This window comes from Hippocampus bargibanti, linkage group LG03, assembly GCF_051943395.1.
Source record: "Hippocampus bargibanti isolate YZ-2025 linkage group LG03, ASM5194339v1, whole genome shotgun sequence".
NCBI classification, from domain to species: domain Eukaryota; kingdom Metazoa; phylum Chordata; class Actinopteri; order Syngnathiformes; family Syngnathidae; genus Hippocampus; species Hippocampus bargibanti.
Genome location: NC_142736.1, coordinates 21760187 through 21774208, shown reverse-complemented (window position 1 = coordinate 21774208; position 14022 = coordinate 21760187). Strand labels below are relative to the sequence as shown.

General features: G+C 42.5%; 2 protein-coding genes across 2 annotated transcripts; both read right to left on the bottom strand.

Annotated features, from left to right (window-relative positions):
- Nucleotides 1-7275: 7275 nt before the first annotated feature.
- On the bottom strand, nt 7276-10620 carry LOC148900671 (galectin-9-like). The gene is made up of 6 exons (XM_088993173.1): nt 10611-10620; nt 10440-10552; nt 9530-9659; nt 8397-8604; nt 7978-8137; nt 7276-7812 (listed from the first exon to the last, which is right to left on the bottom strand). Exons 1-6 carry the CDS (start codon nt 10618-10620, stop codon nt 7663-7665), a joined length of 771 nt encoding a protein of 256 aa, XP_088849299.1. The 3' UTR covers nt 7276-7662.
- A 75-nt stretch (nt 10621-10695) lies between these two features.
- LOC148900670 (galectin-4-like) lies at nt 10696-12828 on the bottom strand. Its single transcript, XM_088991313.1, has 3 exons — nt 12712-12828; nt 11579-12624; nt 10696-11319 (listed from the first exon to the last, which is right to left on the bottom strand). Exons 2-3 carry the CDS (start codon nt 11728-11730, stop codon nt 10845-10847), a joined length of 627 nt encoding a protein of 208 aa, XP_088847439.1. The 5' UTR covers nt 11731-12624; nt 12712-12828; the 3' UTR covers nt 10696-10844.
- Nucleotides 12829-14022: the final 1194 nt, after the last annotated feature.

Sequence of the window (14022 nt, the reverse complement as noted above, 5' to 3'; positions counted from 1 at the left end):
TCTCTTATGAGCCTAGTTAAGTGTTTTGCTTCGTATCTTGAAACCAAATTGAAGTGCAAGTTGGCTCAGCGGAGGCCACTACACCTGCCCACTCTGATCAAGTTTAATTTGAAAAGAGTCTCAAAGGGCGTCATCAGTCCATAGTTGAGAAAGATTTGCGACATACCCTGATCTCAACCTAATTGACTGTTTAAGTTGTTACCTAACAGAAAAAGATAGTGTTGATTTTTGTGCCATTACTCTTCCACTTGTTTTCCAAACCATGGATCCTGGGAAAAAGGTTATTCCCACCAAGAAGAAGAAAAAGATGATGTCCATTCAATTAAAGCATGAAATAATTGAAAAATATGAGCGAGGTGTACGTGTAGTGGACTTGGCGAGACTGTACGACCGCAACACGTCAACGATATGTTCCATACTGAAGCAGAAGGAGTCAATTAAGGCTATTACCCCAGCAATGGGTGTAAAAATAATTTCAAGGCTGCGCACTTCTGTCCATGAAAAGATGGAGAGGCTGCTGCTTGTGTGGTTAACGGAGAAACAGCTCACAAGGTGTCCTTTGACAGAAGGTGCCATCTGTGAAAAGGCACGGGCCATTTACACCGACTTGCTGCAGCAGACCCCGGGCTCTTCAACAGACGGCGCACCGGAAGACTCTTTTAAAGCCAGCCGGGGCTGGTACGATAATTTTAGGAGGAGGATCAGTTTTCCCTCCGATGTTGGCCATGTTGACGCCGCTAGCTCCAGTGTGAAGAAGGATTACCACAAAACATTTACAGATTTGATAGCAGCCGATGGATACGTCCCTCAGCAAGTGTTCAACTGTGACGAGACGGGTCTCTTCTGGAAAAGGATGCCAAGGAGGACTTTCATAACCATCGAGGAAATGAAAATGCCAGGCCACAAACCTATGAAAGATAGATTAACCCTCACACTGTGTGCCAATGCGAGTGGCGACTGCAAGATCAAGCCGCTGCTCGTGTACCATTCGGAAAACCCAAGAGCCTTTAAGTCGCACAAGATTATTAAAGAGAAACTGCAGGTGATGTGGAGGGCCAACCCCAGGGCTTGGGTCACCAGGCAGTTTTTTGTAGAATGGGTCAACCTGGTCTTTGGTCCTGCTGTAAAAAAGTACCTCCAGCTTAAGAACCTCACCCTGCAAGCCCTTCTCGTCTTGGACAATGGTCCCGCTCACCCGCACAACCTCCAAGATGACATTCTTGAAGATTTTAAATTCATAAAGGTTTTCTACCTTCCACCTGATTCCGCTGCTCTTCTGCAGCCCATGGACCAGCACGTGGTTTGTCACTTTAAAAAGCTCTTCACCAAGCATCTCTTTCGCCGCTGCTTTGAGGTGACGCAGAACTCAAATCTCACCATTCGAGAGTTCTGGAAGGATCACTATAACATTGTGTCATGCCTCAAAATTATAGACATGGCCTGGCAAGGTGTCACAAAGAGGACCTTGATTTGTTCATGGAAGAAACTGTGGCCTGAGGTTGTGTCAGAAAGAGTCATGTTCCAACCTGACAACGCGGTGGTGGAAGAGATTGTGTCACTTGGTAAGTCTATGGGCCTGGAGGTGGACGAGGAAGATGTGAACCAGCTCGTCAAGGAGCACTCCCAGGAACTGACATCAGAGGAGTTAAAGGCGCAACAGACACAGCAGCACCCCAAGGTTTTGCAGGAAATCGATACTGCCGCAGAGGCGGAGATTGATGAAGCTATCTCCACAAGTGAGATCATGGAAATGTTGGCAATGTGGGAGAGACTTTCCACTTTTATTGAACGGAAACACCCGGAAAAAGTTGCAACTGGATGCGCGTCGTCTCTATTTAACGACACCTGCCTTGCTCATTTCCGAAACATTCTGAAGGAGCGGAAGAAACAACTACTGAAACGGCCTTCAGGTGAAAGTGAGGAAACTCTGATGAAAAAGCCCAAAACAGAACATGATTAAGTAGAATGAAGTAAAAAAAAATGGTGGGATTATTTCAAGACAGACTTGCACCTAAATCTAAACCAGTTTATTTTTCTGCACTCTGTTTATAATATTTTGCTTTTGTACCGTACAGTATTTTTTTCTGTATTAGCTACATAACAAAATATTGAGGTAGAGTTATGGACTTTCGTCAAATTTACCAGGACCGTAAATCAGAACAAATGAAACTCCAATGCCATGAAGAAGCCTCGTCATTCATGTTGCTGCTTTGCTCAAAGAGATGACAGTGGGGCTTGAGTTGCTACCCAAAAGTGGTCCTCTGGACCATGAACCAATGTCATGTTCTGCGCTCAGAGATTTGTGCAATTCAATTTGTCGAATATTAAAGTCGATAGGGTGGGTGAGGCATACAGCACACTGGTGCTTCCCTCCTGACTCTGCTGTTGCGATTGGCCCCCCTTATCCTGTTCTTTTTCACGGATGCTACCTCGATTGCAGAAGGTACAGAATCGATGTGGTCATTTTCAGGTGAATCATACGAATTCCTTCTTACATCTCATCTACTTTTCTTACTCCTTTTCACCTCACCGTGTTTGAATTCTTTCAGTTTACTTCTTCACAAGGAGTTGAGATGCATCTGTCGAGGGCTTCAATTCTATTAATCTTCTGTGGTAAGACCCTTTTATAACTGCAACACATTGTTTTTTTTAATCACGATTAAATCATTCACTGCCAGACGATGTGCAAAAATGTGTCCAGTCCAGTGCCAGGGTTTTTGTCATTTTCACTGAAGTTGCAGGGCCCACATAATTTAGAGTTTTAGAACTACATAAACGTTCAATGCAGCCTAAGAAACTATAGACTCTCTTCTTTCATCAGAAAAAAAAGTTAATTTCTAAATTATATGGGTCTACAGTTATCTGAGCTTAAAATAGGGGCGGCTGCACACAAAGCAAATGTTTGGCCTTGTGGGAGGGAAAAACATTGCCAGAGGTCTAACCAGTGCTTTATCGGCAGCAAGAAAAACAAAAACCTGAACAAATTTGGGAATGGCGCTCCACGTCATGCTTTTCAATTCCCGAATAAATTAGGGAATGGCAGTGAATGAGTTAATAAACTAAAATTTTCGGATGATTTAAAAATGTGTAGGTTCAGCTACCATTCTAAATTTGACTAAAGAAAAAACAGCTAAAAATACAAGAGATTGTGTGTAGCAGTACATGTATGGAAAAAGACATTAAGATCAATAAGAGGACAAAAAGGTTGTGATTGAAGTTCCTTGATTTTACTCTTTATTTACATTCATATACAGTATTGGGACAAGTGTATGCCTGTGATGTATTTTCTGTCTTCTCAATGTAAGTCCATTGCTTGTGTGTGAATATTGAATTGGATATTTGATTCAACTCCCGAAACTAAATGCTAATTTTCTACGAGAGCACCAATCGGATTTCCTCATTCCCTATTAGCACTATGTTCACACCAGTTCTATTCCAGTAGGAAACTCTTGGTGAACCGCATTCGTTTAGTCCACTTTCTGTGTGTGTTAACAGGACTATTGGTGGCGACAAGTAGCCGCGTCCAAGTTTGTCGATAGCGCGGCGCTGCTGCAAGCCATTGATTGACCAATGTGGCACTCTGGACATCATGAGCCGAGTATACGAAATGTGTTGCATCTCGCAGCCCGGACACTTCACGCCATACGACAGATGCCACCTTGGCTGCCGTGTTTAAGTGATTAATAATAATAATACATTTAATTTATAAGCGGCTTTCAAAACTGTCAAGGACACTTTACAGTCACAGGATATTTTTTCTGCGGGTGAGCAGCGGATTAAGATAATCATCTGCCAGTGTAGACACCCCAGTTTAAAAAAAAAAAACACCCACACATGGCTACAGTGTGATTCAGCACAGACCGCAAACGATGTGTGTTCACTGAGGGGTCAAATGCAGAGGTCAAATTTCATGTAACGTGTGCAACAAACTATCTGCATGATTGGGGGAGGGTGGTTGACCGAATACTGTGGCAGTACACATCCGAAGTGTGACTACCCCGGCCAAATCTGACAGCCACACCTCCAGGACCAATGACTGCTTCCCCCGCTGCCCCTCGCACATGTTTCCCTTCCAAAAGCTCAGAGCCTCCTGGGTTGAGGCTGGAGGTTTGGGAGACTCTTTTTCTGACTTTTTTTTTTAAGTATTTGAGCAAACTTGCAGTTGTCTTTTGAGGCCTAGAATGTGAATCATGATTGGATGAAACAGACAGTGCAAGGTTTGTGCATGCAATAAATAACTTTGCTTATTGACCGTGACCAAGTGTTCTTGTGCCGGTCCCAAGCCCAAATACAGAGTGTTGTGTCAGGAAAGGCATCAGACGTAAAAGCTTGGTCAAAACAAACATGCGTATCAAACCTCTGAAGATGGAGGTCACTGATTCGCTGTGGTGACCCCTTGACAGGCAAATCCCAAAGGAAAAGAAGTTATCTTTCAGTGACTGACTACTTACTGACAGTCCCAAGTGGTGGATGAATCTGTCATGATCTGGTTGGTGACCAACGGGGGGCGCTGTCGGCCCCGCCTGCACCTGCATAGGTGCTGGTCGTCCCGATCAGATTGGCGACCAACGGGTAGCGACGTCAGCCCTGCCTGCAGCCTCGCAGGTGCTGGTCGTTTTAGTCACTGACACTTAAAAGGACACCCGGCACGACCATCCGGTGTCAGTTCATTGTTTGCTGCTTGTTTGCTGCATGTTTGTTGCATGCTGTGCATGTGTTTGTTTAACCCTTGGCGGACTTTTACTCTTGATTTTCTTTTGATACTTTGTATTTTTTCTGTTCAGTTCATTTTGATGTTTTACATTTTGTTCCTGCTGACCTTTATTTTATTACAATTTGTCAAACAACCTCCTGCTCACTCCTGCCTGCTTTTTGGGATCCGCACCCGCCATCACCACCTCGCAAAACGTGACAGAATCCTTGCGATATACAATATGAATGCTATATAGTCAGGTGGCATGTTGAATTAGTGGTGCTAAAACATATCACTATACAATGATGTTTTTTTTTCAACAAAATATTCTTTATCTATACTCGTGGCTCCTTGATGCCATTTTGTTTTTGTAGCCATACTGATTTTCATTTAATAGCATATTTTTCCAAATACAATGATCATGTCTGCATTTAAATAATTGTTCTGAACATTTTTGAGGACTGTGCTAGTATGCTATATGCTATATGTCAGAAAAGTTATGTCCATAATTTGTAAAATCACGTTAAATGACTTCTACTGAGCGTATTTTACAAAGATTCCACCGCATATAGCTGTATTTTACGCTTTAAGACTCGCGCTGAATATTCAGGAAGTCTTGTTTTCGAGTTGATGACGATGCCTGACGTGACATCACGTCAGGAACGCCCCTGACTGAGAAAGCGACACACAAAGCATTTTGGGTACTTTGTTTGGTCTGAAAACTTGGTGTTGATCCATGTTGATGGCAAAATTAGGAGAACACATTAATAACGCGATGGTGAATCGTTGTGTGTTGCACCAAGACAGCTATTTGATACTAGTTGACACAAATTCCCAGGAGACAAATCAGCCCTTTTCCAACGGAGCTTGGACGTCATCTTGTACATTTTCTGGGACGCTACATTGGAGTCCTGATGGCTCGAATTGATACGGAAGGACTTCTTTAATCAATTGCACACATTTATGCTTTCCTCTTCAGAACTATTTGACTCATATTCATAACTGGATGAGTAACAAGAAAGCATCTTCTCCGAATCTGAAGCAATTGTTTTGATTCTAGAGCAAGGCAAGACGTCCTGGCGTGACGTCACGAACAAGGAAACTCGCCATTTCCGAGGTCATTTTGTAGTAGTTTTGGGACACTAAGTCAATTTTATTGGTGTTTTGCATTTGACTAAAAATATCAGCCTGCGTGTTTTGGATGCTATAAAACTTTTCTCTGATGTCAGTTAGGAAACAAAAAAAAATGGTGTTGGTTGAGTGATTATTGGAGTTTGTCAAGTGACATTCAATGGCTGTGTTCAAATTCGTAGGCTCCGTACTCAGGACAATCCTGCTCACACAGTTGTTCATTTCTCCTCATTATTTTCTTGCCCTTTTATTTTGAGCAACAATGACCCCCCAAATTACTTTCTGGTTTACAGTGATCCCTCGTACATTTTTTTGAGGAAGAAAAGAGCCAAACTCTCCCATTGGTATATCGTCCTTTTCAGTGAGGTGGGGTGAGGTTCATGGCTGGTGAGGCACTGACATCATCTCAGTCAGATTTACAAACATATGAACTCCACAGAGTAGCTTATTCACCATTTGATTGGCAACAGTTAACATGTTTTGTTTAAAATGTCATGTCACCATTCTTGATATACTGTATACAAACTGTAGCATAGAAAAAAGTATTGAAAAAAATGTTATTATCGTGTGACCTTTACTTATAAATGAAGTCCAAGTCTCTCTGTCTCAATGGAGATCACTGTCAGTGAAGAAAGTTTTCCTTGATCAGTCCAGTTCCGACTGTATGTTTTCAGTCTTTTGTGCTGAAAATGACCGCTCCACTGATGCTGTAGTAACTGGAACAGTGAGCACGAGCTGGAGCAACTTTGTCGCTTCAGGAATAGTTTCAATGAGATCCTTCTTGGCCAAAAAGTTGAGAAGCTGTCCAGGAGATTTACATTCATCCCTCACCGTTTGTGAGCTATACAGTCCAGTGTTGGTTTTCCTTTAATTATTTCCTGCTTCGATTGAAAGTCCAGTTTAGAAAATAACTTTCAATTTAGATATGTAATCCACCGTTCTGAAAATAAGGCCAAGCAACACGAAAAAATGTACTGAACTTGCTAACTGTTTACTGTAGCTTGCTGTCACTAATTCTATTATTATGCAGCCGAGAAGTCGCAAGAAGAATCTGTAATCACCAGCGCCCCCTGTCATGAGGCAGGAGAACTGTGTGCCTCACCTATGTTTTGATTAAAATAAAATAAAATAAACACTGTAGTACAGTGTTTATAATGTACAGTGAATGTACATTATATACACCAGCTAAACTGTAGAAATTTAGTTCATATATTGAAAGCTTTTGAACACTTTAATACCGATATGCAGAGGGACAGCAATGCGGTCTCTCTGCAGAGCAAGCCAGCAGTTAGCATAGTGATTGTGCAATCCATGGTGAGGCACAGCTGGCTGCTGCCTCACCGCTCGTCTCCACTTAGTATTTGAATGGTAAATGTGAAAATTCAGCGATTTTGAAAAAAAAAAAAAAAATGGTGAAGAATGGAAAAGAACGTTAAAGTACAAATCACTCATTAAATATAACTGTTTAATTTATTTTGTCATTTGATATTTCCATGATGACAGGTGAGGCACAGCCTCACCTGCCTCCTCTGACTGCAAGTCACTGGTCCTTTTGGCACAGAAGTGACATTCTTGCACATTAAATCATTTTTTTCGTTCTTTTCTCAATATTGACAGGTTAATAAGCATATACTACAGTAAAGTCTCGTTATATCGATATTCAAGGGAGTCCGAAAAAATATCGATATAACCGGGACTATCGATATATCCGACCCTGTTTGCATGTAATTTTCTCCGTGCGTGCATAGAAATAGTATCGATATAACCGGGACTATCGATATATCCGATATCGATATAACGAGACTTTACTGTAGTTACTATCGACTCCAACAAGGACATTAAATCAGCCTGACGTCCATCAGCAACAAGTCACGCCACATTTTCAGCATTCTGATGCTTTGCACATTGAGAAGCCTGTTTGGGAAATCCAGCTGCCTGTCTCCGTTGACAGTCACAGAGAAGCGGTCCACGTCACACCAGATGATAATCTGAACGAGAAGATGACGTCGGGGTGAGCAATGTAGCCTTCTACTCGGCAAAACATTTTTTGTGTTTAGCTTGACAAAATACCTCAAACTAAAATTGAAATAAAGACCACTTGACCACCTTACTGACACCGATAAACAAATCAAGTAGATGTAGAGTGAAGTAACCTCAAAATCGAGTCCGGGTTCAATGGGGAACAAGTCCAATGTCGTCTCCTCTTTGTCTTCGGTACCGTTCAGGTTGGAGGCCATGATAATTTTTTGGTCTTTGATGTTAAACTCCAGGTGCAGTGCGGTACAGTTGGCCGTGATCAGTTTGAAGATTAATCTGCATATACAGTAAAGTCTCGTTATATCGATATTCTCGGGAGTCTGAAAAAATATTGATATAACCGGACTATCGATATATCCGATCCTGCGGCATGTAAATTTTCCCCTTGCGTTCATAGAAATAGTATCGTAATAAGCAGTACTATCGATATAACCGATAACGGTATAACGAGACTTTACTGTACATTTATTCCCTTGTTCACAGATCCGCAAACATTTGGCAGTAACATTCTCGGTTCAGGATAGTGTCCAAGTACCTTTCAGCTGACGGTTTGACTCGTCCTCTGATGGCAATGCTGCGGCCCGCGCTGAGATAGCCCAAAAGGTCAACTATGAATCCAAACTGTCCACATACACACACACATTTGCAATTGAATGTAATTTGTGCATGAAAATTTTGTAAAAGCATTTGAGTGTTATCGCCAGACAGCTCTGGGGCAATTGTGCTTTTTTGCGCCTGTGATAGGCAGCATTTTCACAGTCTCGTTTTTCTCAGCGAAAAGGTCGGTACTGTTGGACAGTCTATGGCTGAATGGATGCATGGCTTGAGGAGCCCGCAATGAGAAAGGAACGTCAACGGAGAGCGCCAATGCGGATGTGAAACTGTCGCGGCTTGGAATTGAAGCGGATTTACGTGGGACAGGAGCTGTGAGACAGTCTCTTTTCACCAATGGATGCTACAGCTTTGTATTTGCGTTCAACATTTAGCTTGTAGCAGACATACACATTTCACCATGATGTCCCTGATCCACTGGTGAAAAGGATTTGATCATCTCCTCTTTCATCTTGAACTGCTTCATACAACAAGGAGGGTGCAGAAGTTGCTTAAGACTGAAGACTGTCTTTTGTGTTGTGTCACATTATTTGTTAGTTTTGACTTTAAGATGGCTCCGCGAGACTGGCTGCCTTTACAGCAGCTCCTGTATTTTGTTTTTCTACTTTTTTTCTTTGCCTTCATCTTGTTTTCATCACTGCTGCTGTGAGATATAAATTTCTCCACTGCGAGACTAATAAAGGCTAATCCAATCCAACTCAATCCATCCCACGCCAAAACTCACCCAATGAGGAGACACGACAAGCATGCACGAGTTTCTGATGTCAACGTGCATGTGTGTCCAAGATGATTTTTCATTCCAGAGTATGACACTTCCTGGTCGTGGTATCTGCAGGTCGGCAGGAGGAGTAGAAGAAGGCGCAATAGACGAACATGCAGTCGGAGCGGCCCAAGTGGGGCAATTGTACTGAGGGTGAGTAGGGCAATTACACGCCGAGGGAGTAGGCGGTAGGGGGCGAAAGTCCTTGGCTGCAGTGGTGCAAAAAAATTTCACATGAGCAATTTAATAAAAAAATATTCCAAGTACTGTACACCGGGGTTGCGTGACTTTCGGACCTTTTTTACAGATGAATTGCTGCTCGACTTTGCAAATGTAGTCATTGAGATGTCCGTCTCGTGTCAGTTCAACACATTCCTCTTTGCGGAAGGCGTTGTTGGGCTCCCTTTTACTCCACCGGAAGTAGTCCTGTGTATCACATGGGAAATGTGGCTTGAGGATGTCCTCAGAATGTGTTCATACAGGGTAACTTGTATTACAATCTTTTTTTCACGTTATTTAAACTTTAATTTCCTGTGTGGAGTTTGCATGTTGTCTTGTGGGCTTTCTCGGAGGTCGAATGGTTTCTTCCCACATTCCAAAAACATGCATGGCAGTCTGATTGAACACAAAACCACAGGTGTCAAAGTCAAGGCCCGGGGGCCAAATCTGGCCCGCCACATCATTTTCTTCGGCCCACGAAAACAGATCAAGCATGTCAAGTGTCATGCTTGCTAAAGTCCAAAGCAAAATATCAAATTGTCGTATGTAAACCACAATAACAGTCATTATTCTTGACTTCAGATTTGAAAACTAGTTATTCATTAATTTGTAGTGCTGGTATGACACATTCATATGGCTTCCCCATATTCATAATAGCCCTCGAGAGGAGACTAACTACAATGTGGCCCGTGGCAAAAAAACAAGTTTGACACCCCTGCTCTAAATTGTCCCTTGGTATGCCTGTGATCACAGATGGTTGTTTGTTTGTGTGACCTATGATTGGCTGACAACTGGTTCAGGGTGTGCCTGGCCTACTGCCTGAAGATGGCTGGGATAGGCTCCAGCACCCCCAGTGAATCTTATGAGGATAAAGTGGTTCAGGAAACGGATATTAGTTTGTTTACCAAGATCACTTGTCACAATCTTTTTTCCGTGGAGTGAATTCTTTCCCAATTCCAACTTTTTCCAACATAATGATTGACTTACCGATGTGGTATTGTCAGTATTGCGAATGGCGTAATCCCAATAGAAGAATTTATTCCGCCACTCTATGCTCACTCCCAACCATGCGCTCCACCGTCCCGACTGAACCAGGAGATCTTCAGGAAAGAACAACAATCAATTTGAACACAAAGGCAGAAGGGGATGGCCAAGAACTTGTTAGCATCTTGGATGACATTTAAAAATTGTCTCCCAAATTTATATTCCCTTAATCAAGGGAGTCCGAAAAAATATCGATATAACCGGGACTATCGATATATCCGACCCTGTTTGCATGTAATTTTCTCCGTGCGTGCATAGAAATAGTATCGATATAACCGGGACTATCGATATATCCGATATCGATATAACGAGACTTTACTGTAGTTACTATCGACTCCAACAAGGACATTAAATCAGCCTGACGTCCATCAGCAACAAGTCACGCCACATTTTCAGCATTCTGATGCTTTGCACATTGAGAAGCCTGTTTGGGAAATCCAGCTGCCTGTCTCCGTTGACAGTCACAGAGAAGCGGTCCACGTCACACCAGATGATAATCTGAACGAGAAGATGACGTCGGGGTGAGCAATGTAGCCTTCTACTCGGCAAAACATTTTTTGTGTTTAGCTTGACAAAATACCTCAAACTAAAATTGAAATAAAGACCACTTGACCACCTTACTGACACCGATAAACAAATCAAGTAGATGTAGAGTGAAGTAACCTCAAAATCGAGTCCGGGTTCAATGGGGAACAAGTCCAATGTCGTCTCCTCTTTGTCTTCGGTACCGTTCAGGTTGGAGGCCATGATAATTTTTTGGTCTTTGATGTTAAACTCCAGGTGCAGTGCGGTACAGTTGGCCGTGATCAGTTTGAAGATTAATCTGCATATACAGTAAAGTCTCGTTATATCGATATTCTCGGGAGTCTGAAAAAATATTGATATAACCGGACTATCGATATATCCGATCCTGCGGCATGTAAATTTTCCCCTTGCGTTCATAGAAATAGTATCGTAATAAGCAGTACTATCGATATAACCGATAACGGTATAACGAGACTTTACTGTACATTTATTCCCTTGTTCACAGATCCGCAAACATTTGGCAGTAACATTCTCGGTTCAGGATAGTGTCCAAGTACCTTTCAGCTGACGGTTTGACTCGTCCTCTGATGGCAATGCTGCGGCCCGCGCTGAGATAGCCCAAAAGGTCAACTATGAATCCAAACTGTCCACATACACACACACATTTGCAATTGAATGTAATTTGTGCATGAAAATTTTGTAAAAGCATTTGAGTGTTATCGCCAGACAGCTCTGGGGCAATTGTGCTTTTTTGCGCCTGTGATAGGCAGCATTTTCACAGTCTCGTTTTTCTCAGCGAAAAGGTCGGTACTGTTGGACAGTCTATGGCTGAATGGATGCATGGCTTGAGGAGCCCGCAATGAGAAAGGAACGTCAACGGAGAGCGCCAATGCGGATGTGAAACTGTCGCGGCTTGGAATTGAAGCGGATTTACGTGGGACAGGAGCTGTGAGACAGTCTCTTTTCACCAATGGATGCTACAGCTTTGTATTTGCGTTCAACATTTAGCTTGTAGCAGACATACATATTTCACCATGATGTCCCTGATCCACTGGTGAAAATGATTTGATCATCTCCTCTTTCATCTTGAACTGCTTCATACAACAAGGAGGGTGCAGAAGTTGCTTAAGACTGAAGACTGTCTTTTGTGTTGTGTCACATTATTTGTTAGTTTTGACTTTAAGATGGCTCCGCGAGACTGGCTGCCTTTACAGCAGCTCCTGTATTTTGTTTTTCTACTTTTTTTCTTTGCCTTCATCTTGTTTTCATCACTGCTGCTGTGAGATATAAATTTCTCCACTGCGAGACTAATAAAGGCTAATCCAATCCAACTCAATCCATCCCACGCCAAAACTCACCCAATGAGGAGACACTACAAGCATGCACGAGTTTCTGATGTCAACGTGCATGTGTGTCCAAGATGATTTTTCATTCCAGAGTATGACACTTCCTGGTCGTGGTATCTGCAGGTCGGCAGGAGGAGTAGAAGAAGGCGCAATAGACGAACATGCAGTCGGAGCGGCCCAAGTGGGGCAATTGTACTGAGGGTGAGTAGGGCAATTACACGGCGAGGGAGTAGGCGGTAGGGGGCGAAAGTCCTTGGCTGCAGTGGTGCAAAAAAATTTCACATGAGCAATTTAATAAAAAAATATTCCAAGTACTGTACACCGGGGTTGCGTGACTTTCGGACCTTTTTTACAGATGAATTGCTGCTCGACTTTGCAAATGTAGTCATTGAGATGTCCGTCTCGTGTCAGTTCAACACATTCCTCTTTGCGGAAGGCGTTGTTGGGCTCCCTTTTACTCCACCGGAAGTAGTCCTGTGTATCACATGGGAAATGTGGCTTGAGGATGTCCTCAGAATGTGTTCATACAGAGTAACTTGTATTACAATCTTTTTTTCACGTTATTTAAACTTTAATTTCCTGTGTGGAGTTTGCATGTTGTCTTGTGGGCTTTCTCGGAGGTCGAATGGTTTCTTCCCACATTCCAAAAACATGCATGGCAGTCTGATTGAACACAAAACCACAGGTGTCAAAGTCAAGGCCCGGGGGCCAAATCTGGCCCGCCACATCATTTTCTTCGGCCCACGAAAACAGATCAAGCATGTCAAGTGTCATGCTTGCTAAAGTCCAAAGCAAAATATCAAATTGTCGTATGTAAACCACAATAACAGTCATTATTCTTGACTTCAGATTTGAAAACTAGTTATTCATTAATTTGTAGTGCTGGTATGACACATTCATATGGCTTCCCCATATTCATAATAGCCCTCGAGAGGAGACTAACTACAATGTGGCCCGTGGCAAAAAAACAAGTTTGACACCCCTGCTCTAAATTGTCCCTTGGTATGCCTGTGATCACAGATGGTTGTTTGTTTGTGTGACCTATGATTGGCTGACAACTGGTTCAGGGTGTGCCTGGCCTACTGCCTGAAGATGGCTGGGATAGGCTCCAGCACCCCCAGTGAATCTTATGAGGATAAAGTGGTTCAGGAAACGGATATTAGTTTGTTTACCAAGATCACTTGTCACAATCTTTTTTCCGTGGAGTGAATTCTTTCCCAATTCCAACTTTTTCCAACATAATGATTGACTTACCGATGTGGTATTGTCAGTATTGCGAATGGCGTAATCCCAATAGAAGAATTTATTCCGCCACTCTATGCTCACTCCCAACCATGCGCTCCACCGTCCCGACTGAACCAGGAGATCTTCAGGAAAGAACAACAATCAATTTGAACACAAAGGCAGAAGGGGATGGCCAAGAACTTGTTAGCATCTTGGATGACATTTAAAAATTGTCTCCCAAATTTATATTCCCTTAATCGAGGAAAATGTTTGTGACCAGCATACTTAAATACAGTATATTAGTTTTTTTTTAAATAAATGTAAAATAATTCGATAGAAAAAAATGTTTAGAAAAGAAACTCAAGCTTGAGAGAACTCTAACTCATCTTATGCATCCATGACTTTTAGCTCAGTCCAAAACACTTTATCAA

Bases quoted from the DNA above. Each gene is read 5' to 3' on its own strand.
- LOC148900671 (XM_088993173.1), bottom strand. The intron at 8,138-8,396 runs GTACTTGGACAC...CTGTATATGCAG, and splicing joins GTCAAACCGTCAGCTGAAAG to ATTAATCTTCAAACTGATCA. The intron at 7,813-7,977 runs GTTACTTCACTC...CTTCTCGTTCAG, and splicing joins AACCCGGACTCGATTTTGAG to ATTATCATCTGGTGTGACGT.
- LOC148900670 (XM_088991313.1), bottom strand. From the start codon at position 11,730: ATGCTTTTACAAAATTTTCATGCACAAATTACATTCAATTGCAAATGT. The intron at 11,320-11,578 runs GTACTTGGACAC...CTGTATATGCAG, and splicing joins GTCAAACCGTCAGCTGAAAG to ATTAATCTTCAAACTGATCA.